General features: G+C 43.7%; 1 protein-coding gene across 3 annotated transcripts in view; it reads right to left on the bottom strand.

Moving 5' to 3' along the window:
* Positions 1-26,091, bottom strand: part of LOC108940057 (testis-expressed protein 2-like) — a 44,093-nt gene that overhangs the window by 6,011 nt on the left and 11,991 nt on the right. For 2 of the 3 annotated variants that reach the window (XM_018761878.2, XM_018761879.2), the window contains exons 3-9: positions 14,959-16,558; positions 9,526-9,726; positions 8,482-8,815; positions 6,597-6,811; positions 6,067-6,210; positions 5,425-5,524; positions 516-642 (exon numbers count right to left, since the gene is read on the bottom strand). In XM_018761878.2, coding sequence (XP_018617394.1) covers positions 516-642; positions 5,425-5,524; positions 6,067-6,210; positions 6,597-6,811; positions 8,482-8,815; positions 9,526-9,726; positions 14,959-16,533 — 2,696 coding nt within the window. In that variant the 5' untranslated portion in view covers positions 16,534-16,558. Of the gene's footprint in view, positions 1-515; positions 643-5,424; positions 5,525-6,066; positions 6,211-6,596; positions 6,812-8,481; positions 8,816-9,525; positions 9,727-14,958; positions 16,559-17,794; positions 17,947-26,091 lie in introns of those variants that run through there. The other variant, XM_018761880.2, reaches the window with a different exon arrangement.

Raw genomic sequence — 26,091 nt, 5'->3', positions numbered from 1 at the left:
AAAAAAAGGCTTCCTACTTTGCACTTAGGCCCAACTCACCAGGTGCAGAAAATGTCCACACATGAATGCGTCCAGAGACAAGAGTAAACGCAAAAGAGGAAGGAAGGAAACGTATAAAGACAAGTTAATGTATTACAGCACATTGGTGGACCTCAACCCAATGAAGGCAGATAATCTGCTCACTGGCATCCTCTCAGCAGGAAAACTTTGTTCTTTGACATTCTCTAAATGTTAGGTGGGAAAAAAAAACCCTCTGATCCTCACATTTAAGCCACATTTGGGTCATTCTGTTTTGAGTAAAAGCAAAAAAAAAAAAAAAAAAGTCAAATAAAATGGAAGAAGTACATGAAAAATGTCACCACTCCAAATGACTTGACAGTCAACATTAGATGAGACAACAAAGTAAAATTAAAGGTAAACAAGTTTAAAAAAGGGGGGGGTGGGTAGGTGGGTGAGACCTGACCCATAGCACAATTTATGCAATTTTTAAACATATATTTGGGTGTGAACCTTACCCTTCCTTGCCTGGCTCGCCAGGTCGCAACCCCTCTCCCTCCTTCCCCAGCCGTGCTAGGTTCATCTTGGTCTCCAGCGTCATGAGGAAAGAGCCATTGTAGGAGATCTCCAGGTCAAACCACAGGCCTGTGACATTTAATCACATGAGAGTTATGCAAAGAAAATGGTCATTGGAGGTCCTGTCCACATCCAGAACCACTCTCCCCCCTCCAGTGTCGCCACCTTGGCAGGGCATGGAGGCGAGGACACATGCTTTCCTTCTGCGAAAGCTGAGGAGCGATGCCCACAACCTGGTGGAAGAAATTTATATTAAACAAGACAGTCATGATTTCTCTGTTGACTAATGTGGAGATGCTTGTTTGCAATTAATTCAATTTATCTTAAGGTGGGGATGTGGTACACACCAGAAAGGTAGAAATTGTCATAAGAGTAGTCAAAAATACACATGTATTTTTTTCCATGAAGGTACTGTGCCAGGCTGCTCCCCACAAACTCCCAAGCTCAGAACTCACTCTCTCTCTATTCTTCCCTCAATCCATCTTTCCTTCTTCACCTCTCCATTGCACTCAATTCCAGCAGGCCTCTGAGCCACTGGTCAAGATGGAACTCATCTGGGCCAGAGTTGGCTTGCAACAGCACACTGCTCCAAAGACGGGGAGGCAGAGAGCAAGGAAAGAAATGGGGGGAGCATAGAGCCTTTTGAAAAGGAGGAACAGTTGGATACAGCTTGCTCCATTCCTCACACAAGAGAGGGGTCCCCTTTGAAAGTCTGCAGGGTCCCGCACTGCATAAACATCCACATTCTACTGCTCAGGCTAATCTGGACTGCTTCCCTCTCTCGCACACGCACACACGCACACGCACACACCATGCTGCTGGGAACTCCTGTGCTTTGCCAACAGAGCCACATCAGAGGGCTTGTACCTTGTACACCAGCACTGTACCATGCTTTTTTGGAATTAGTGAGGAATGGGTTTCGAGTCCTGCTTGGGGTGCCTTGCGACGGACTGGCGTCCCATCCTGGGTGTGTCCCCTCCTCCTCTGGCCTTACGCCCTGTGTTACCGGGTAGGCTCCGGTTCCCCACGACCCCATATGGGACAAGCGGTTCTGAAAATGTGTGTGTATGTGTAACACATTATGAAACCCACTTTAACAACAAATTTAAGCTCTTTACTCCATAACTCCAAGAAACACAATCAGTTCTTAAAAGGAAGAATTTCTATATGGCGGAAGTCCAAGCACAGATTAAAACTATCGTACATTTATCCTTACTAGGGAGCACATAACTGAAACCTGAACACAGTACATGCTGAACCTGAATGCGTAACCCATCGGGGAATGGCACCAACTTGTGTACTGTATTTAGCAGGAGACTGTTTAATGTAAGACCCAGTATCCACCACCAGGGTGCGCTGCTCTTTATGAAATTCACAGTTGATCAAGAGGAAAATTGGTTTGCTTTCCAAATATGCACTTTGCAGAAGAGAGGGTTAGACGCAGTGACAAAGATAATACAGTGGTAAAGTCAAGGACCCTTGGAAGTCTGGCAAGAGTGCAAATTGTCAAACGTGTTCCGTGGAGACATTCTCAGCACTGCACTCGAGACGTGCTCTTGTGCTTGAGTCTATTGCCCACCGTTACCATCAGCTCAAGGAGCTACGAAAAAGCCCTCATCTTCCCTGGGAGGAAGCAGCACAGCTGTGTCCCTTGTCAGGACAACAGCACCATCAAACAGGTGTGTGGTGTCAGTCATCAGCTCTCATCTCAGGGGCCCGTGCCTGACTCACAGGCACAGAGTCTAATACCAGCTGGTGAGACACGTTGCAAAGATCACCACCGGTGACTTGGAAGCTGGAGCAGGACGGCCACGCTGAGCAAACAGAAGGGCACAAAAGGACAAACTGCCAATGTCCATGCCAGGGTCACGCAAACAAACAAGGATCTGGGTGCAGGCTGCAGTCCACGACTGAACTTGGAGGAAATTGTGATAAGCATGCAAAAGGAGAGAGAACATGGATTCCATGGAAACCGCAGAATCACCAGATCCCCTGCCATTAGTTTGCTCAGCAGTGAGTCGACAGCCATGCAGAGCGAACTGCAGCGCTGGCCCTTGATGGCAGCGAACTCCACTCCTAATTGGATTGAAAAGGCCCGGTGAGCAGTCGGAGGGTGTGGCGCCACGCAGTCGGAGGGCATCGCAGGGCACAGCTGGAAGGCTTGAAGCTGCACAGTCAGAGGCAGATGCTTGGAGCAGGCCCAGCAGAACCAATGCCTCCAATCTCTCTCGCGGCTCGAGGGTGTATTGATCCACAAGGTCACAAGGCAGTTTCCAGACAGGAGGGGGCTTGTGAACCCTTATACCGAGACTAAATGGAGAACCTTGGTCATTAACACTGCTGTGCTCTTGTTCCAAACATGCAGCACTCAAGCATCAGAGTGGTGAGTGAGTACAAGGCATTCTGGATTGGAGCCGTGCAGTCCAGCTCCTTACTGAACTATGCAAACATGGAAATTAAATGAAACCAGTGTTTTTCCAGGACTAAAGCTGAAAATCCCTGATTTCATACTATTGTCACACACCCACTGGTAGTAACCATGATACTACTGTGGTCACCAAAATCAGGTTCTCTTCTCAGAAAGAACAGTCCATGCAGGATGTTGAGAATGGCACCTCACAAAAGGGCCAGGAATGCAACTGAGGAACTCTGAATTTTATTATAAAGGATTTTATATAGCAGTACTTCCAGCCTCTAAATAACCATCTGGTTCAGAAATGCCCCAAATGAGGCTTAACACGGTAAAAATCAGACATTGGCACCCTGTGCTTACCATCCGCCTCACCATGAAACAAACAAAAATTTAGACTTTTTGCTGTATACTGACACATTTATACATTTGTATTTATTTAGCTAGTGCTTCTCTCCAAAGCAACAAACAATGTCAAGCAACCTGCCCATTTAAACAGATGGGTAGTTTTTAAGTGGAGAAATTCAGGCTCAGTAATATAATCAAGGGGGGTGCGGTGGCGCAGTGGATTGGACCGGGTCCTGCTCTCCGGTGGGTTTGGGGTTCGAGTCCCTCTTGGGGTGCCTTGTGACAGACTGGCGTCCCGTCCTAGGTGTGTCCCCTCCCCCTCCAGTCTTATGCCCTGTGTTGCCAGGTTAGGCTCTGGCTCCCCGTGACCCCAAATGGGACAAGCGGTTCAGAAAATATATGTGTGTGTGTAAGTAATATAATCAAGGGTAATACAGTAATACAACTGGAGGTGAGACCTGAACCTGGGTCCTACATGCTGGCCTGGTTTCTGTTCCATTTCCTAGGGAAGGCCTGAAATCAGCATCTCAGGCAAATCTAGTATCTCAGGCAAGGTAAACAGCAAAACTGTTTTTGTGACCTTTGGCAATGACTCAAGACCAATAGCAGCCTGTGGTCATCTTGAGAACAAATGATTATTTGTCAGAAGAAGATGGACCATTTCTCCATATGGATTTAATTCATTTCTGTGTGCTTGATATCTTAGCTAAGTCTTCAACTGGAGGAGACATTAATCTTATCTGGAGCATGAAATGTGTCAGCATCAGACTGACGAAAGTGGAACGAGGGGCAGAAAGTATAGTACACAAACACACATTGCACACTATTGCACTGCATCTAATGATATTTTGATTCTCAGTGCAAGAGTCACAATCTTACGAGCATGTGTTACGTAAACACGCACACACACACTAAGGCCCTGTTTAATAGTTCTGACGGGGAAAAGAGCTTTATGAAGAGCAGTAACAGCAGAGATGACATTAAACTGAGCTAACAGTCTACTGACACTGTCAAACACAACAATAGCAAAAAACAGATACCCACAGGTGGCAGTATTTGGTGGTTAAAGAAAATGACAAACAGATTCTCAAAAGTGCTGACTAAATACATTTTCCCACACAGATTGGTGGTAACAGGGGCTGGAACAAGGTCAGTAACACAGTGAAAGATTTGCAAAGACTATTGTTCAGTCTAGGAATCCATCAAAATATTCTTAGAAGATTAACAATTCCCGAGTGCTTGCTAACTACAAAAAACTGTACGGAACTAATGTGGTAGGTGGGACCTCAGAAGTAACTGGGCTTCGTTATATGACTCATGTTCAACACAGCACATTACCCTTCAGAACCTGAAGCAGCATCTCCCATTACAGAACTGCTAAGATGATGCGACTAAAGTTGATAGGACCCATTAAGTTGCTTCATCGGCAACCGGTGGTTTTCAAGTGCACGTCCTTAACCGATACACCCCCTGCCTATTCAGGTGCCTGAGTGCTACCGTTTTGGCCCTGCTTCTTTCAGAATATTTCATGTGGGCTGTGGAATAAAGTAATGCTCTCAAGGCCTCCGGGGGCCCAGGTGATGGATGAATCGATGTGGCTGCCAACACACACCTCCCTGTGGGTCAGTGGATCGGTCCAACATCCAGCTAGGGTCTCCAGTCCAGTTTACACTCCCAGCTTTCTGCTACATTGGTAGTAAATCATGTCTTTGATGGCATATACATTTGTTCGTTATACTGCCCCCACTCTAGTCTTATTCCAGTCTCATGGCCTGTAGTTAAATCATAGTCTGGACTAATTGTAAACAGAGGCTCATTCACTTAGGCCAGAGAGAATACGGATTCCATGGAAAGACCCTGACAGCATATAAAACACACACACACACACAGGTGAAACTTCTTGTGTATACTAGCTGAAGGATCCAACAGACCCTTCCACAGTGAAGACTTCCAGCAACTTACCAATGTGATGACAATATCAAAATTTTGAGCAAGAGTTAAGAGCATTGAAACAGATGTATGTCGCTTTGGAGAAAAGCATCTGCTAAATGAATAAATGTAAAACAAACTTGTTTTTGAGCTCTGGGTGTTACCTTGATGGTCCACCGATGGCTTGGATGCCTGCAAGATCTTGGGAATGGCCACTCCCATATCCAGCTCCGTCAAGGTCAGCTCGTTCATGAAATATGGCAGCTACAACACCAACAACATTGGTCACATTAGTCACATGCAATCTTTTCAAGAAAATGGATAATCACATATCTGGATTATTTGTGCACTGATAAAATGATGCAGCTTTAATTAGTATGTTTCAGGGGACTCACACTGTACTATGTAGTAGTGGTGACATTTAAAAATTCTTCTCCAAATGCACTAATCAACAGCACAGTTTTCTGTAGCTGCCAGTCATGTCCATAGTACTGTCCAGTTATGCATCCATGGCAACTTTGGCCTGTTGTGTGATTAACAGAATTCCATAATGAACCTTTCGTTTAGGAAATAGTCTTATTGCTGGAATGAGCAGTGAGATGTGGAGCAAAGCTTCACCTCTGGGGCCCTTGTCATTGTTTTGTCAAACCACAAAGAAGGCTATGGATTTGAACAGTTCAGCAGAACAGGTAATGCTGTTGATTTGCTATTTTCTACTTCTCCGTCGAGAGAAGTGTGACTCAACCCCCACAAAAGTCAGATCAGTTAAATATATATATGTATTTCAAAATTAAAACACTACTTGCCCTGATCTTGCTGAGCTTCATTTGTATCTTCTTGGACACCATGTCAGCCCAATACTTCTCCCCCAGAAAGTCCCAGAAGATGCGGCCCACCAAAGCATTCACCCAGGACACAGGTTCCTGCTCTGGCCCTGGACAACTGGGCAGCTGACAGAACAAACAGTGACAGTGCGAGAAGTTGTTAATGAATGAGCTTAAGCTTTCCCTCTCCTAAAATGCTTCTCTATACTTACTTACCAGAGTAAACAATCCCTAATAAACTGAGGAGACTGAATTCATGCTGCTCTGCTGAGGCAACATCCCTCAAAGGGGAATATGTCTAAAAGGAAGGTATGAATATTTCTTACGTGTGATTTGTTCGCAGAAAGCAGTGGTTTTAAGATTAGCTTTAATGTAATGTCATGTCAAATAGCAGCAGACAGGAGATCAGCTGTAATACACAAGGGGGGGGGGAATCCTCTGACTAATACCAACACCCCCCCCCCCCCACCCACCCCCACCACTCCAGAAGAACTGCTATGTCCCCAGAGTACCTTCTTGCCTGCTCCGGGGCTGCTCTCTGTACTGTGCACGGGGCTGCCAGCTGGGCTGCCTCCCTGGGTGGGCACATACTGGGCCATGTAGACTGCGTAGTCCAAGAGCACCTTGTGACGCACTCCGCTGGTGAGCTCCCTCTGCCGGGGCTGGGATGCCAATAGCTCGTCCAAACTGCCTCGGCTGCTGCTGCGGCTATGAGTGGGCAACACGGCTGGGAGAGAACAGGAACGCGGATACTACGTCAACAGCCCTGTTTCTCACATGGCCCAGGACAGAAACAGAGCAGTGACCGGAGAGCTATCAGTGTCTTTTGGGGTTCAATCCACTTTATGCGACTCAGCCAGTGTGCTATAGGAGTGTCTAGTTTTTGTAGTACACATGCAGGTCCACCTGCCTTGCTGCTTGACCCATGTGTCCGAGATTAAAGTTCCCATCATATTTCCGCTGTAGATACCACGTAGTCACTCTACATCCACCATGATAGCCTTGTGCTCACTGGCATGGTTTACTTTGCACACAAAGAACAAATGCAGACGCATAGGAGGAACAGCCAGGCTCCACAGTCTGCAACATATCCACAAGTAGGAGATGAGGGCTGCAGTGGGCAGCGTCCCGTCTCTGAACGATGGCGCAAACTATGTGGTTACATAGAGGCCGCAAAAGAATTAGCATAAAATAGTATTCTTTTGCAAAACTACAAAAAACTTCAACAATTTCCTCAGGTAAAAATTGGGGGCAATACTGAACGGTTGAGATCATCTGGATGTTATTTTCAACAATGGAAAGCCCATCTACATCAGTGTGGAACAGAAACCTATTCACAAAAATAAAATGTCACTCCCTCTTTCTACACAATAATAATGACTGATAAACCACACCTACGTATGTAGTAAACTGCTGATCAACTGCGTACAGCACTAAAAATGAAAATATCAAGGAGGTACAGAATATATGCATAATACAGGGCCAGGTCCTGAGCTATGAAATACGGGCGGTTATGTCCTCTGTGTCTGCGGACCAATTTGAAATGATTAACATTCAACACAAGGACAATTCAGTAACCCTGAACAAGGTTTTATTGTTGCTGTGCATTTGGCAGTTGTCAGTGACAAAAGGGCATGAAATCTGCTAACGTGTCACGAGGGACGGTACCGAAGGCATCACTGTCGCTGGGGAACAATGGCCTAAAGGGCACAGTCCAAATGCGTGAGGGGTAGGTCGAAACTGTTGCGCAGCAGAACGGATGCCGACAATTCCTACTTGTTACACAGCACCTGCAGTTAGCTTTCTGCTCAATAAAAACGAAGCTCCACAGACACTGGGCATTTACAACAATCCAAAAAACATGTTTTTTCCATTCAGATACCAAATATAGTTTGCTCTGTTTAATTGTAACTAAAGGAAAGAGAAATTTTCACGCTCTTTCTTTCAGTGGACAACCTTAATTTGCACAAACGGAAGATCCGTTTCTGAGGGAAAGAAGGCAACTGTTGAAGTCCACCTCACACCCACTACACATAAGCAGGGCTGGACACTGATCATGTGGGTGTTTCTCACCACTACCAGCGCTAGTCCTCATCCCCCTCTTGAAACACAAACAGCTGGCATGTGCCACATGACAGACCAACATGGAATGTAGCAACTTTATGGGTGTTTTTTGTATTTCCTGGTACCTTGGTCATAGCTGATAGAAAACAAACTCAAAAAAGTTCCTTGAAAAACCTAGTTAGGTTCAGTTAACTTGTTTGATTCCTCTTAAAAATCCAAGGTTTAATGGGAGATGTGGCATATGGAGGATTTTAGGACTATCCTTTCACGATTTCTATTGTTTTGCCAGGTGAGGTGGGGAAGACTGTGGAGAAGGATGGCAGGCACACTTACCACTCTTGTTCCCTGTAATGCTGGTCGGCTTCTTGGTCTCCGATTTCAGTTTGGATGCCAAGAGGATTCTCCTGAACCATTCCTCCTTCTCCCTGCCTGTCCTCCCAAACAGGAAGAGAGTCTGCTCCTTGTGGGCTGATAATCTCATGCTTTCCTGTGTTCCAGGTGGCCTCTTTATCTCTTCGCCTCCTCCACTGCCATCCTCATCTCCAGTGACCCCCTTGTCTGCCTCAGCCTTGGACATGAAGTCCTCCTGCTTTCCCAGCTCAATGCAGATTGGGTACTTCTTGTTCCAGACTCTCTTTCTTGCTAGGCTTGGAGGCACCAGGTATATCTGAAAGACAGACAGCGAGAATACAGTCACTTCTTACTGCTGGAGGCTTGTGCAAAACAAAACCTCTATCTAGACTTTTAAACCTTTACACTTCTCTTGTTTCCAAGAAGGTGGCTGATTAACATTTTGAGATGTCACACAGAACTAGGTGTTAAAGGCTGACAGAATGCAGTAGCATTTACAGTTATGCCTTATGTTTCAAATGCCAGAACAAAGAAGGAAATGATGCAGAACAGCTCAGTGCTCAATGGACCCTCTTACAGTGTGGCTCCATAATGAAATGCATATCCAAATGCAAAGCCTAAACTTCCCTTTGGCTGCCTGTTATTTTGAAAATACCCTTCCCGTGCTTAGCCTCTTAGAAGAAGCAAATAGTTGGGGTGTACATTTAAAAGAATTCTTATAAGGCCCTCACTGCTAATAATGAACACCACTTTTCATAGGCAATGTTGCATACACCAATGCTGGTCTCCCAAAATTTCAACAATGTTGGGCTAGCAAGAACCAGAATATAACCTGTCAAAAACAGAATATATAAAATACACAATAATACATTTCTAATGTAAAAACGGTGGCGACCACAAATCCCGTTTGACATGTACTGTGCTTAAAATGTTCTGTAACAGCAGTCACAAAACACTAAACATTCCTAGGTACAGGAACAGCACAAGTTTTCTTAACACAATTCATGTCAGAGGAGCTGCACCCACCTTGCTGTCAGTCAGGTCATAGATCTTCTGGCTGACATAAGTGACATCAGGCTTGGGCTCGTTGAACATGGCTCGGCGGGAGATGTTGCGGTTGGGCTTGGACAGCCGCAGAGTTGATCCATCCAGGCGCACAAATACTGAGTGAGTGAGTGTGGCATGGTATGTCTCTGGGTCATAGCTGTGGATCTCATTCATCCAGCCCTGGGGAAGTCCAGACAGCAATCACTGGTCAGACATGTAACCCTGCATGAGGTAAATCTGCAGGGTCCAGTGGGAAGCACAAACATCTTAAGCTGTACGGTAGATACCTGTAGCATGGTTACATTAGTTTAATAAAATAATTTTTTTTTTTACACATTAAAAGAAACATACTCATAACAGGACAGTGCATAAACACAAAACATAACTTAAAGAGCTAGTATAATCAGAAGCACAGATGCAGGGTCTAACTGTAACGCTACAGGGTAATATCAGAGCTGAAGACAAGGTACTGAGGGGTATCGCTGTAAAACGTACAGTACTTCCAAGAGAGATGGCGATTGTTGATAGTTATCTAGCCATATAAGTGTTTGTCATGGTCAACAAAACCACTGTCCATAACTTGCAGGGACTTCTGGACCCATTGTTTTATTGCTCATGCAAGCTCTCCATAACAGAACTCCGAATTTCGATTTTTCACAACTGTTTCACAGAAAGAGGCATCTGTTCCATGGTAAATCTGTGCTCAGCAGCAGCTCAGGGGAGAAGCACCAAACATGAAGATCTCTGCAGGAACAGAGACTGGCTCTCCCTTCCCTTCATCTCAACCATTGTCCCCAGGAGCCTGGATATTGGGACCCCTGCAGATCCATACACCGTTGCAGCGATTCAGCCCAGCAGGAACCACTGCATGGGCCTTTTGGCACTGTAATTCGGAGGTTCTTCAACCACCACCCTAAAATAATTCTAGCTTTAGTACTCAGAAGCCTTTCAGATAAATCTAAATCACAATTTGTTTCAGCACTTAAGAAAAATAAGGATTATCAGTTCACACCTCACAACTTTGTTGTATTAAACAGCAGTATGTAACTGAAATGCTATTGATAAGCATTAATATTATTAGTAGTCTACAGTGGTTCCGAATAGCAGCCACTTACAAGCATACTATATTGTTTAAAGCTGCGTATGCACTCTGGTCAGGTGCCCTGGGGCAGTCACAGGTTCACACAGCCATCACTCTGCCCTGTCAAGTGTAACCTCAACAAACTTCCTCGAGCGCATTCCTTTTATAAACCACATGTGGTGGACTCGCAAGGACCACACAAGACCAGTTTGTCAGAATTCCCCGAATGACACAACTGACATAGGACAACATTTCTTACATTACATTGCAGTTCAACAACCACTGCATGCGGAAACAGTTCGATTACCTTAAATTCCTTCAGTATGCTGGCAAAGAAATCAGATGAATCACCTCAAGAAGCTAAACATTTGAAAAAGAAATACATTTTATCCATGAAGCTCTGTGGTATTCAACATTTCTCCCAATTACTTGTTCTAGCCCTCAAGGAATCTATAGCCCTTAAGTGGATAACCATTTTATTCCAAATGTGCAATTTCAAACTGCGAGAGCTTCTAATTCTTGTTTCATCAATGAGTGATGAAAATGCTTGACAACCTAAACAGGGAAACACAAGCCTTCCAAATGACAACATGGTGACCATGAAGATGATGGAAAAGGAAAATATAGCATAACATGCTCTCTGTTACTATGCAAACAGGGTGGCATTAAAGTCACACATATTGTGCAGGTCACGTGAGCAGACTTAACTCATGTGTTAAGGCAACCCTGTCAGCCACCAGATAACCTTTCAATTAATTTGCTACAAATTAGGGATTTATTAAACTCGTCACAAGATTCACACCACATTAAACTCAAAGGATCAATTAAAGACAGATTAAGATTTTTCAACTCTGTTACCTGTATGGACGAACAGATAAGACATTTATATATCAATTTACTTCTTCCCCTTAAAATTTCCGGCAGTGTTTCTAAAGAAATACACCTATAACAGTTAAATCAAGCTGTGATGCTGTGTTAAAAATCTGAGAAAAGAGAAGGTTCACCCTTAAAGAACAGCTTCAAATTCCAGGTTACTCCACGGCCTGCAGACACATCGTATGGGGCAGCATGTGGCATAGTAAAGAGGCTAGACCTGCAGGTTCAAGTTCCAGGAGCATCACTGAGAATTGTAGTAAATTGTAACACCTTGACAGCTATCCTGCTGTCTAAACAAACAATACTGTAGAACTGTAAAACATGCTTCTCGTTCATTTGTTAAGCAAAGTTGCTCAGGATGGTTTACTAGCTATGCCTTGTCACAACGCATTGTTACACAGGCTGAGGCTCACAAAGGACAAGGAAGCAAGGACGTGGTTGACGCTCTCAGGGACAAAGCTGTTAAACTGCTCAGTTCACTGGCTCGTCTATGGATGCAATGACACACACACACACACACACACACACACACACACACACACACACACACACACACACACACACACACACACACAAAATCAATTCGTGGACTTTGAGAAAAAGCCATAGAAAATGACCATGCATCGCTGACAATATATCACCATTTAGAGTTGTATGAAAGGCACAGTGGGTACTTGTGGAATGTGAAAAGATCCATTAGCAAATGGTACGGCTTAATTTTTTTGCAATTTGATATGGCAAAGCGTATTAAGTTACGCTAAATTAAACCATGCTGGTTTCTAATGGAAAAGAAGCAGGTGGGTGGGATGGATGAGCCAGCATCCGTGGGTGTTATAAGCTTATGTATCAGTCTTCATCATACTACCAGGAAGGATCACAGCAAGTGAAATGGCAAATGACCATCACTGTAAAGGTGTCCATACGACTGTCCCATTACCTATTTTATGCCACTGACTTGCATCTAGAAACATGGCTTTTGTAAAGAAAATGAACACAAGTAAAATGTCTGCTTTGTGGCTTTGAAGGAGGAACATGCATAAAAACCACACTTTGAGAAGTTGAGCAACTGTATAACTATAAGGCTACCCAACTTTTCAAAATGACACAAGTCGCTCTCAATGGGTTATACACAGAATGCCTTCTGCAAACACAGCAGGGTTTAAAACAGCAGATAACGTTGGCCAGAATCAGCTAAGAAGGGTCCCTGGTTAAAGTACAACTTCACCATTGAAGTCCACGTAAGGCATCAGCTTGCCATGTTGCACCCATGGTATTATCCTTCTCAGTAACTGCACTTGTTTACTCAAAACAATAACACAGTAGCAAACAAAATACCCTGGCTCTTTTTCAATCTACCGCCTGGTGTGCGTGCCCACCCTGGTGTTCACACACAGTAAATCTCAATCTCTAGACGCAACAGACCAACAAAGACGTGAAAACAGTCTGACCCCATTCACCCTTCACTCCTGGGAGTAACAAGTAGGTTTTTCCTGTTGAACTTTAAGAAAAATTTACACAACCTTCAACCTATAAGAAAGGTTACAACAGCCGTGGAAACTGAAGCAGTAATGGGCAGATTGTGTTATACAGTCTCTACCACAGCATATTATTAAACCCCCCCCCGATTTAAATTCGCAAAGTGTGCCATACCCACAACACAGATCTTCTCAAGGGCAGAGGTAACAGAGCGAGCACTCAGTCACAGGCCCCCCCCCCAAAAAAAAAAAAAAAAAAAAAAAAAAAAAAAAAAAAAAAAAAAACACTTTTCTCCTCTTAAGGTTATTAAATAAATAAAAACCAATATCATTAAAGCCATTTGTACTACCACTGTGACCAGCTGACTAACAGTCCTTATTGAGGGCAGCAAAACTTGGGTTTGGTTCTCATTTGTCGCTGCAGTCTGAGAAGAGACGTGGAAATGAGGCTTTGTGGTATGGCTGGGTGAGGGCAGTACTGAATCAAAACCTTTCAGGGGTCGCTCTGTTTTGCTCTGGTTCGCTCTGTGCTGACAAGCAAACCCATCTGCATAAATCCAGTGGAGGCGGGACTGAGGGGCTGGGTAATTCATTTTTCCTTGAGCTGTTGCTTCCATCCGTTTCAGATTCGAAACACTTATGTAAAACAACTATTAATACATCTACACGGATAAAAACTGCGTCAGTGACGTTTGCCTCTCCACTCGTCTCTTTCAATAATCTGACTCACCAGTAAGCCAAGTACTCACTCAATCAGGGTTCCTGTTTTTGCAAAGACAATCTACAACATATTACATTTACAAAGCAAGAAGGACCAGCAAAATGACCAGCATGAGTAAACAAGTCGTCAGACATAAAAAATTAAACAAAATGACACCTCAGGTGCCAAAGGCCAAAGACCCTCTCGCCATGCGGTTATTGTTCTCATTATAGCTTCCAGCCCAGCAAGAATGTGTCACTTTCTATGCTGTGAACAACGGACCAGAGGAGGCATAAGTATTTTTGTAGCCAGTGATCACCATAGATCTTTGGTTGACCTCTAGGTTCAGTCCCTGGGCAAATTTGTGCTCATCTTGAAGACATGATGTCACTATGTCGTGACCGGCACTGTTTCAAGGGCATTACTTCCAAGCAAGGCTACAGTTCCCGTATCTAATGGAAGAGGATGACGGCAGCATCCGGAGGTGACAGACGTAATATCTATTCTAACAAGCCTGGGCAGGAAAACCCCCACACACAGTTTAATGATAGTCCCCCAGGTACGCAACATTTTCATACAAATACCTATATAAACAAGCTGCAATGAAGTTCAAACTGAAATTTGCTCCTACAAAAGTATTCACATTAGTCTGATCAAAATTAATTTGTCATAGTATCCTATTGCAAAAGTACAGAATGGGACAGTGCGGTGTGTTCTGTTTGGAAAGCCAGGACAAAGACATTTGCTGGTAAAATACAGTATAACCGGTTATTGAAAGGAATAAATCATACCCCTAGCCCCATATTGTGCGAGTGTATAACAGTACTAAATATAAAGTACAGCGCTGCCGTTTTATTGAAAGTGGGAACTTAGATCGATGTTTACTTCTAGAACCATTAATAACACACATAAGCATTGCAGTGCAGAATATATAATGTTTTTATGTGTGGACATCTTATGGAGAGGAATGGAAAACACTGAGAAGTGTTTCATTTCATGTCCTTCAGTAAAATGGAATATTTGCTTTATTGCATGAAGCTTCCTTGAGCTGTGTAATTATACTGAATAGGAAATGTGGGAAGTGGGAGACTTTCTTTCCCCACACTTCCGGAACGGATTTGCAAGGAAAAGTAATATGATAGCAGCTCATCCATCATACATTACTGACTTTCTGCAGCATACTAGGCTGCCACTGGCTGAACAAGGTCGGACCCTCTATAGCTGTAAAATCCCTTGCTATGTAGCAGGGAGAAATAATGGAGAAATATAACACCACCTACCTTAAACACACCTGGCTCCTTGATGTCCAAACGTGCTGCCTTCCAGCGCTCGGCCTTTCTCCGACTGCGCTCAGAGCCATAGCTCACTCTCCCAGGGGCCGACAGCCACACTATACCGATAGCCAGCATGAACCCGACTGCTGCCCCGAACAGCAACCCACCCAGATAGGAAGGAAGAGGCAGGACAAAGTAGCTGTAGATGAGGGCAGTGAGGGCAAGCAGGAAGGCATAGGGCACGGTGGGTGCCGGCTCCTCCACATCAGCCTCATCATCACTTAAGATGTCCGCTTCTGTCCCCTGGACTGGACGAGCTCTGCGTGCTACTTCACCTGGTACGTCGGCCTCTGCCTCTGTGTCTGTGTTGGTCTCAAAGTCCTCGCTATAGAGCTCACAGAACTCCTCGTCCTCCTGCCGGGCCAAGGCTGACATGGAGCACTTGTCCAGTGCCAGTGAGGAGGCCTTGGGGCTGCGGGTCTCCGCAACATCGACCTCAGCCTCTGGAAGGCACTCTCCCTCCGAGTCACATTCCTCCTCTTTGATGCTGTAGTTGTTGTTGCTCTCCAGGTGGCCGTTGAGGCTGGCCAGGTTTGAGAGCTCTGAGGCGCTGGATGATAGTGCTTTGTGCCGGTGGCCTCCTCCACCCCCACTGCTCTCATCCCCTATGATTTTACTGAGCAGCTGTAGGGGTTCATAGATGACTTCGGAGAGCCGCCGTTTTGTGTCCTCAATTCGCGCCTCCACCTCAGCCACCTTGAAAAAAGAGCGGCTGTCAGGAGAGGTGAGTGGGGAAGATGGGGCAGTTTTGGAGTCGCTAGTCACCGAGACACGAGGCTGGGTGAACTGCTTGAACAGGTGAAGGTTGAGCCGGGAGTCGGGCAGGCGGTGAGACCCAGAATCCTGATCTTGTCTGGAGGTGTCTGTGGAGAGGGACTTTACAAGGTTCTTCATCAGATGACGATGGCGGATCGAGGGAGGTGTCACCAAGCCTTCCCGTGGTTCCGCCTCTGTGGACAGGGACTTCACTAAACTCATGAAGGGCTTGTCAATTGAAGGCAGAGCAACTGACTTGTATGGAGAGGAGCTAGAGGAAGCAGAAGAGGGAGCAGGAGGGCAGCCTGGAATCTTTTGCCCTGAGGGCCAAGAAGAGCTGGTTGTGCTGGAGCTAGAGGCTGTGTGGAGGGAGGAAGGCAGGATGGACAGGGCTGAGCTTTGGGTATGGGGGACTGATGCCTGGGGGATGGAGACAGGGGGAAGGGTGGTGGAGGACACAGGCAGCACAGCAATCTCAGAGGATGCTACTGGTTCAAGGCCTCCTTCAAACTGAAGGTCCTCACTTGCCTCCAGTGCTGTTACCACACTTTGGTCCTCATGTTCCATTCCCAGGGCAGAGGAGGCGAGCACAGAAGGACCATATAACTCCTCTTCTTCCTCCTCTTCCTCCTTGCCAAGTGCAGAGAAGTGAATAGTGATTGTTTCCTTTGACACTGAGCGCTGGACCTGTAGCTTCGGTGTAGCAGTTGGCCGCAAGGAGGTGGGACCCAATCTCTCCGCATGGCTACTGCTCCGACTGGTCATTGCAGTGCTCCAGACACTTCAAAACCTGCAATGGAGCAGAAGAGCAGAAGAGTAGAGATGAGAATCTGATTAATTCATCAATACCAAGGTCAGCCTCCAATGCTCATAAGGAGACATGCAAAATGATCAATTTCACTTCTTTAGTGTGGCAGTCATCGAGAATGACATACGAGATGCTATGAAAAACATTCAAAAAGACCATTCATTGCAAAAATAATTAGTGTTTTGTGCTTCACTACTTCCCCGCTGGCTTCGGAAAAAATTTTGATGTTCTTGTCAGAACAGAAGAGGGAGGCTTTTCACAAGGGTCTTCAAATTAGTGCTTTAAAAAACATTCCTTAAGAGCAAACATGCACCCTTCAGAAGGCTGCACACAACAGAAGAACAATCAGTCGGAGCAGGCTAACAGAAGATCACACAAAGTGAAATGTAATTTGATACTGGGGAGGTTCACAATAACCATTTCAATCAGATCAGTAAACACCTTCTATAGATGCATACCAGTAGCCTTATGGCATTTCTAAAAAAGTCAGATGTATATTCCATTCACCTGACATTACCCAATGTTATCTGGAAAAAAAAAGGAAAAACTGTAAAAAGCAAAACTATTTACCTGCTGCTTTCTGATAAGTAACAGGTTTATCTACATGTCACACTCATCTGTGAGTCAGGCAGTTTAGCTGGAGAATCACACACACCCCCTCCCACAAACTCTTTTATGAAATTCGTTATTAGGATTGGCTGGGAGAAATATTTGACACAGGACTTTCAGGAGTAGACATTCAACAATTCATATTGTCTAAAACTATTTCAGATACACTGAATCCTTGTGCCACACCAGACCCTGAGCTCTCTTTCTACGTGTGACAAATCCCATTAAAAAAAAATCACCAAGAATACAAAAATCATGACTCGCGGAACTCCAGCTGCAACAGCCACATGACTCCACTTGCGTCCCATCAATCCTTGTCTAAAGAACATAAAAGCAGCAGTCCTGACATTATACCAAACCCAGTTAATTGATATTCCAGAATACCCAGCTGAATGACTACTCCCAATGATCTGGCTCCCCAAACATTTCACGTGATCCAACAACCAAATATCCCTGATGATTTATTTAAAAAATAAAAAAAAAATAATAATAATAATAATAAAAAAAAAAAATTTCTGGCACATGCTGAAGTTAAAAAGACACTGCAGCCCTACAGGAACGTATCTGGGGTTAAAAGCACAGAGTAAGAGCAGGATACAGAAAACTCACACCAGCCGTTGCTTCTGGACAATAGGGTTGTGGTGGTTTCAGGGTACAACCTTGCCAGCCCGATGGCTTGTTTCTCTTAGATATGCCAGGGGCCATGCAACAAAGGGACGACACAAGAACATGGTCTCCACAGGTCTGAGCGGTCTCCTTCTGGTCCCAGAGGTACGAGGCACAGCCCTTTCGCTGAACTGCGGACGTCAGAACCGCTGCATTCAGCCAATATTAATAATTAACTACTAAGAACAGCCTGTAACGACACTGAACCAAACACGGAAGCCTTTATTTCTGGCACCAGGACTGGCCCGTAACACAGGAAACTGCAGCGTCATACCAATGACTACTGTAACACATCGAGTCATACATCCTAGTCAATTATTAAATGGAGCTGGTAAATTCTGTCATACGCTGGAAGTGTGAGATTGCTCTATTAAGTCTGGCACAGCTACTCTCAACTTATTAGCCTTCTGTCTCTGTTTCTGTGTATAGCACTTGTCCATATGCTTTCACACCTGTTCTTGGCAACAGCATTGTCCTGTGGCTTGCGTGACGGTCACTGTTGCGGAAGACAGCTACCCACAATCTTAGAAGGGCGTAGCCACTGTGGAAGAGCTAAATATTACCTACTCAAGAGACCAACGAAACAGATTATGCTGGGAAGCCCTTGCCGTCTCCTAGCAACCACAGCGCCCTGGGTCCAACTTGGCAGAGCCAGTCGACAAACACCCTTCCCTTCCTTACAAGGGCTTTCTCAGACTGCTTTTATCAGAAGTGGCTTACACATCTTACAATTTTATCCTTGACCCTTCATTATCCAGCTGGCTAATACAAGGTACAAAGGCAGACCCTCCCCCCCATGTACTTAGACAGGTGATCTTAGGATTCTTAACCACTTTGTCTGCTGCTACCAAAGATACGACCACAGCACTAGCCAAACCAGCACCATACTATAAGTACATCAACATCAGTGACAGGACTCCACACTCACATGATGTCGAGACAAACACAGAAGTCACACCACCAATACCCAAAGTCCAGAGATGCCGTCATGAGCACGTGCACATCGACTTGTTTACTCATATCACTAAAACTTAAAGGCATAAATCTGCTTATTTAAAATGTTTGCTATACAACAGACCCTTTACTGAGGATAAAGCTGCACTGTGCAGTGACAAGACAAATGTTTTCACTTCAACATGACATTTTCCTAACGTGTGTCAAATTCAACAGCTGTGTAAAATTACTCCACAAACTTTCCACTGTGGCACAAGAGCCACTTAAACAATGTACACATTTCGGCAGACTTACAATGATAAACTGTGAACCTCATGTACCAAACAAAATTAATGTACAGCACCAGAGCCTTAACATACCCAGATTTCTGATATTTCCTCGCTTTACAATGAAATTAAATGTTGAGGGCTAAGGTCCAGTGCTTGAAAGACGGCATTTGTCCTTTCTAACTTTCAGGACCTAAAAGTAGAAAGTTAAAGAAAAGAAAACCCATGTATGATCCCTTGTACCATCACTGGTTTGTCATGCGGCTGAAAATAGGAGAACCGTTAAGGCAGAGGACTGCAGTGGAAATGATGTAATCTCAATATTTGCATTGCAGGCGGACAGTGGGCAAACTGTAGGCTAGTGCAACATGTTGATTAATCACCTGATATAAATGAGTATTGTACGTGTTTGTACAAACCTTCAAAGTCAAAGGGTGCACAACTAAATTGAAAATATTTACCGGTTTGTTGCTTACGTTTTGCTTTTATCCAAACCTAAAATTATTTGACCAGTTTGTAGCTTGCCATGTTTACCAAAAGATGTCAGAATAAATCAATTTCAACAGCAGCAGAAAAAAGGACCTGAAACAGAAACAAAGGTTAAAAGTCCATGTTTTAAAAGGTTGTTTCAAGAAAAAAAAAAAAAAAACCCTTACAATACCAAAAATAAATGTTAACAGAGCTGCATCTCCATTCTGTGTCAGGACCATGCCTCTACAGTCTTGAAGATCGGGCTGAAGGAGATCTTTGTTCCAGCCGGAGAGGAAACCACTTCATTTAACTTACTCATGCCCACACTTATTTAACTCATTTTCTCAGTTACTAGTAGAGTACAAAGGGTGGCAAAACCTGCAGGACTCAGGTCTACAGGACCATGAGTCAGAAAGTCCTGTCCAATCCACTCTGATTTGCTCATAAAGAATTAGCTCTACATTATTTTCACTTTTTGACTTCACAAGCTTTGTAAAGCAGTGTGTGACTCATGAGGGTGGAGATCCACAGCAATTTATGGGCTAAGCATGCTGTGCGTTTAAGTTCAAAGGGGGTTTTAATTAACATGTTTTCTAGGACATTAATTAAAACTGAAGAACCAACACATTCTGTTTACTGGCAATGAAGAGAGGACTGCAGATTCTCGAGGGTCTCCATCACAGGTGAGAAGAAGAAATTCCCCTTAATGAGCTCTAAGCACCCACAGCTGCAAACAAATGAAACTCAAATGATGATAAATGACAGACGCGCATGTAAAGTATTCGTAAAATATTCTTATGAATCAACGTATTAGTGGCCATTGGTTGGTCCTCAGAACACAAGCTTTACAAAGTGAAGATATTAATGTATTGCCAGAATTGGAGATTTATTTCTGTATAATAGATTCAGAACAGGCTTTGCAAATTTAATCTTTTAACTGTCAGTCTTTCAAAGTAAATCTTATTTTTGGGTGTCAAAGAAACAAATCCCTTCTGTTCTACAGTTCAGTGAATTCAAACATTCAGTAATCATTTGAATTTTTCAAGTCAGGGCTATACCGTCTACAGATTGCACATTTTGTCATATTTCTGTAACAGTGTAAACAACGAGGGGGGGGCATGGTGGCACAGCGGGTTTGGCTGGGTCCTGCTCTCTGGCAGGTCTGGGGTTTGAGTCCTGATTGGGGTGCCTTGTGATGGACTGGCATCCCGTCCTGGGTGTGTCCCCTCCCCTGTAGCCCTGCATTGCTGGGTTAGGCTCCGGTTCGCCACGACCCCACTTGGGACAAGTGGTTTCAGACTGTGTGTGTGTAAATAAACTTTTTATACTATTATATTAGTAAACATGCTTTCTTATAGTATAAATGCAGCCTGTGGGATTAACACTGATTACATTTTATAGGGCTTTTGGAGCTACAGGTCATTACAACCCAACACCAGACATGTTTTACTTAATTTTAAAGTTTCCAGCCAAGTGATCTGTATAGGGAAGGCTATTATTTCACATTTAAGTTAATAAAAAATAAAATTAATGTGTAATACACCTCATGGTGTCACACCAGTGCTTGGTGCAATTATCAAATGCTCTCTGTTTATTGTGCCTTATAGAATATAAGCCTCAGTCCCATTTATAGGGGATGTGTGCGGATACCTTTAGAAGAAAAAAAACACATGTGAAAGTAGCCCTCCAAATCTTTACTTGAGTAAAAAGTAAGACAAAAAAAGTTACTTTATTCAGTTGCTTTTAAATGTTCTGAACCTCAACTAATGTTAAATATACAAATGTTCAGTTAAAATTATCACTTATGTAGCACTATATGTAGTGATCTCTTTTCAAGAAATTAAATCAACTCTTGCAAGAACATTAACGATGAGATTAATCAAATAAAAAAAATGAGTCAAATAGCTAATAAGCTAGCCAGTCATGTTCTTTGCAGCACAAGTCAGAAACCAAGCCCACCTCATAACCTAGTTAATGAGGCAGCTATTCACCTGGGGAAGAACAATAACTTACTGAAACGTGTTTTCTTCAATTCTGGATGCTGAATTTATGTGCACCGACACCGACATCCTTTGACAAACAAAAATGACAGTACATGTGTAGCCAGTACATCCTTTATGATGAGGGATATTGTGGAGATGGAGCTATTACCATTTAGGTTGTACCAAGCCAGAGCAAACTGTCGGCTCCAGCAGGAGGTGGCTGTGTGCCAATAGCTATGCAGAAGTTTACTACATTTGTCAAACACCACCCCTGGAAGCAACTTTTTTTCTGTAAAGAGAAAGAGTTCACCAAAACAAATGCTGGGGTAAAAATAAATTATGTACTGCCCTTGCTGACCACTACATGCCTTTGAGACATGTGCAATTGGAATATTAAGTGACAGTTAATAAAATATACCTCAATACCTTGACCACCTTCAAATAAAATTAACCAGTTTTTACCTACGTATCTTTTAACGTTTCCTTTCAAACATTTAAGCGACCGATAAGACAAAACAGCATTTCACTTAGTATACTCACATTTAACTTAATCACTTGAAAGGGATCCAGCAAATAACTGTTATAAAATAAATAATAATTATAAAATTGTCATAAAACAATTTGGACAAACTAGTATAAAATTAAACATTCACAATATGGGGTAAAAACTTAAAGTAATAAACTAAATTTTTCTTCTTAAGTTCCACCACCTCTTCCCTGATCAGTAAATGAAATAGGTTGTCATAAGGAAGTACACGGCTCAGCAATAAACTCTTGTCAAAACGAAATTCTGATCATCAACATTAAATTCTCATTGGTCTCACTGAACATGTTAATCTACATAATTCAAGTACAGTAACAGGGCGTTACTAATGGTTACAATAAACCCAGCTTGATTGGTTTAAGGAAAAACCTGATCAATGGCTGACAATGGCCAATGAAATCCAGCAAATCTGGCCTGGCAAGTTGCCAAAAAGTACTCTGAAAAAAGTAAATTTCCACAGAAACTGTTCAAGTACATGTAACAAGGTAAATGTAACTCATTACTACCCTCTTTGGCCCTCTAGGTTCCACAAACATAACTGGAAATCGGAATTTTATGGAGCGGAAGACAGGTCTAAGATGGGACTTACAGGATTCAAATGTCCCATATTCTAAAAATAGATCCTTGTTAGTGTGACTGTTTGCATGTTGCAACTATTCACCAAGATGAGATTACATGTGGCACTGCATGGCAATAGATGCCCAAGGCGAGGAGTTAAACCAACCTGTTCGTGACTACATGACAAAAAAAATCCAAACTGGAATGCAACGGTCGTCTACTCTGAAAGAATGTTTAATGGAGCAGACAGTCATCACACAGACGGTAGGGCCGATCGCGCGAGTTGCACTCCTCTTGCTCATTTTGCCAAATTAAGTGCGATAGTGCATGTGACTAGTCCTGGAGGCCCAGGGAGCGTGGGCACATGTCAGGTGGGGTGTGTCAATAGATTCCTCCTGATGATGTGAAATGGTTTCCATGGCAACACAAGCAGCAGCTTAGAGAGCAAGTTGATGTGGATGAGCAGTGGAACAGGTACAAGTTCCTATTACATGTATTTTTGGCTGATGCTCCCCCCCCCCCACGCAACTTACAATGTTAAGGTCCTTATAATTATTTACCCATTTATACAGCTGGGTAGTTTTTACTGGAGCAATTCAGGGTAAATACCTTGCTCAAGGATATTACAGCCAGAGGTGAGACTCAACCCTGCTACCTTTGGGTCCAAAGGCAGTAGCTCTACCACTATGCCATCAGCTTCTATTAAAGGATAAGCATAACTGCATCTATCCATTAAAATTCTCACCACAGAGGGGCAGATTTCTGCTGTTCATACCGGTCAGAATATATTTCTCTGTTCATACACAGATGGAGGCAAGTAAAGAATGAGAGGACCGCCCTGCTTTCTCAATTCTGGAAAACGTCTGTGCCAGCATCTTCAGAACAAGCACAGAGAAGAGAACACGAACAGCCCCTAAACACCTGCTGCGCTCACTCAGAACATGCTGCTGCCTGCTAGTCTTTAGAGTAGGAGGATGAAACGCATCTCCTCCAATGGACTGATCCCTTACGTCCTTTACAGAGAGAAGGCAAACTCCTGAGAGACCGGAAGCAGACTGGCCAACGTGTGACCCATTTGGATGGGAAGGGCTTTAAAAAAAAAAAATCACAAGGACTGTTTGATCAAAGTTCTAACTGCAAGAGGGCTTTCTAAAAACCCCCTAGGCCTCTCAGAACCACCAAGACAGATGCTGGGAAGAAAGAAAAGCTCAGATCAGAAGCGTGACTGCTGGCTCCGTTCACCAAGGAAGGAGGCCCAGGCAGTCGAGGGGGCCGCTCATCAGTACACAAGTTGCCACCTGGTGACATGGCCTCCCGTTAGGGCCTGAGTCACACTGCACAGCCCTGCAGTCAAAAGAGGCCCGAAGACCACTCACTGCCAGTCCAACCTCACCAATATCCCCAGATACTCAAGAACTTCTAATAAAACATTTCCTGATGCAACAGCTAAGACACAAATTAAATTAAATTAAAAGCAGTATGGACCGATTTTTAATTATGAAGGAGGGGGGGGAAAAAAAAAAAAAAAGGATTCTAGGCTGTAGGGAGCGTAGTGAAGGCAGGCACATTTATATTTATTCATTTAGCAGACGCTTTTGTCCAAAGCGATGTACATCTCAGCAAAAGTACAATTTATGCATTACATTAAGAGAAAGACAGTTGCAGACATGAGAGTCTCAAGCAAAGGTATGGATCTGAAGCTCAAAAGTTGCCATGATGTAATGCTCTTCAGCAAAATACACACACACACACACACACACACACACACACACACACACACACACACACACACTTTCAGAACCGCTTGTCCCATACGGGGTCACGGGGAACCGGAGCTTACCCGGCAACACAGGGCGTAAGGCCGGAGGGGGAGGGGACACACCCAGGACGGGACGCCAGTCCGTCGCAAGGCACCCCAAGCGGGACTCGAACCCCAGACCCACCGGAGAGCAGGACCCTGGTTCAACCCACTGCGCCACCGCACCCCCTGGGTCAGCAAAATACTTGCTCCTGAATTACTTTAGTATAGTGCTATTTACTCACTCAGGTTGAATATTAAGGAATACATTTTTAAGTTAAGAGTAAGACATCCCTGATGACATCTAAGCAACTTTAAGTAGACTGCCATGCTAGAAATTACCAGGTTTGCAAAAATACTCCAAAATAACACCTAATATCAGTACCGTACCTATAAGAAAGAAAAAAGTTAAACATTTATAAAAGTGAAAATCACCAGAAAACAAGAGGGAACTGAATAAAAAACACAAGGAAGACAATATGCAAAGCCTTTACCACACATGTGCTGGTTCTGTGCAGAAAATATGCAAGTCAAATCTTGGTTTTCTTACACTTACATAAATATAACAGACAATAACAACTGCCTATGCTAAAAGAAACTAGTTTGAAATGCCAAACCTGTTGCAGGGCCTTTAGTGAACTGCACAGTGAACAACTCCTAGAGGAAGCGCCATAGATTTACACAATATTGGCAGATTCAGCTCAACAGGATTAATGTAATGATGTTTATAAGCTCATTTATATTTATCAGATGCTTTTCTTCAAAGCAACTTCCAATGAACTCTATGTAGTGTTACCAGCCCACACACCTCATTCACCAAGATGACTTAAACTGCTAGATACACTAACTTACAATGGGTCACTCATCCATGCATCAGTGGAACACACTCTCTCTGTCACTCACACACTAGGGGGTGAACCTGAACAGCAGGTCCTTGGACTGTGGGAGAAAACCAGAGCACCCGGAGGAAACTCACGCAGACACAGGGAGAACATGCAAACTCCACACAGAGTAAGCAGGGATCGAACCCACGCCCTCTTGCACCATTCAGATGCTGCGAAACAGCAGTGCTGCATTTACAGAAATATTTCTACACTATGAGACTTAAACAGCCTATATTTAAACTAATCAGGCCTATCTGAAGTATCTTGCTGGAGCAATTTATGTCAGACATGCAAATTTTTAGTATTTAAGCCCAATCTTTAATTATTCCACTACCTGATATCTACATGGTACCTGACCTGCGTTTATGCCCTACTGGGAACCAATCTAGTCCAGTATGGACATGTGACCAGAGGATTTGTGACCACCTTCCTTCCTATTGTAGACTGCAGTGGCAAAAAGGGCATTCCATTGTGAACCGGAAGCAGTTTTAAAATTTATGTTAATCAATAGCGATAAATGATTTCAGTGTAACATACTACGGACAGCTTTGTCCGATTTAATGGAGACGTGATACAAATCACTTTGTAGAAGAATATGGTCAAACTAACTATTCCAATGGACTGTAAGGTCTTCAAACATAGAAAGAGACACACAAATGACCATACATATAAACTTAGAGGTAAAGATCCATTACCCTCACCAGTTGAAGTTGCAACTGCTTAAATCACTCTATTCTTCTAGCCAGAACAGGCTGGGTCTGTCTTGAGAATCAGATACTCAGT

Source organism: Scleropages formosus, chromosome 20, assembly GCF_900964775.1.
Source record: "Scleropages formosus chromosome 20, fSclFor1.1, whole genome shotgun sequence".
In the NCBI taxonomy this organism is placed as follows: domain Eukaryota; kingdom Metazoa; phylum Chordata; class Actinopteri; order Osteoglossiformes; family Osteoglossidae; genus Scleropages; species Scleropages formosus.
This window is presented reverse-complemented; position numbering and strand designations above follow the sequence as displayed.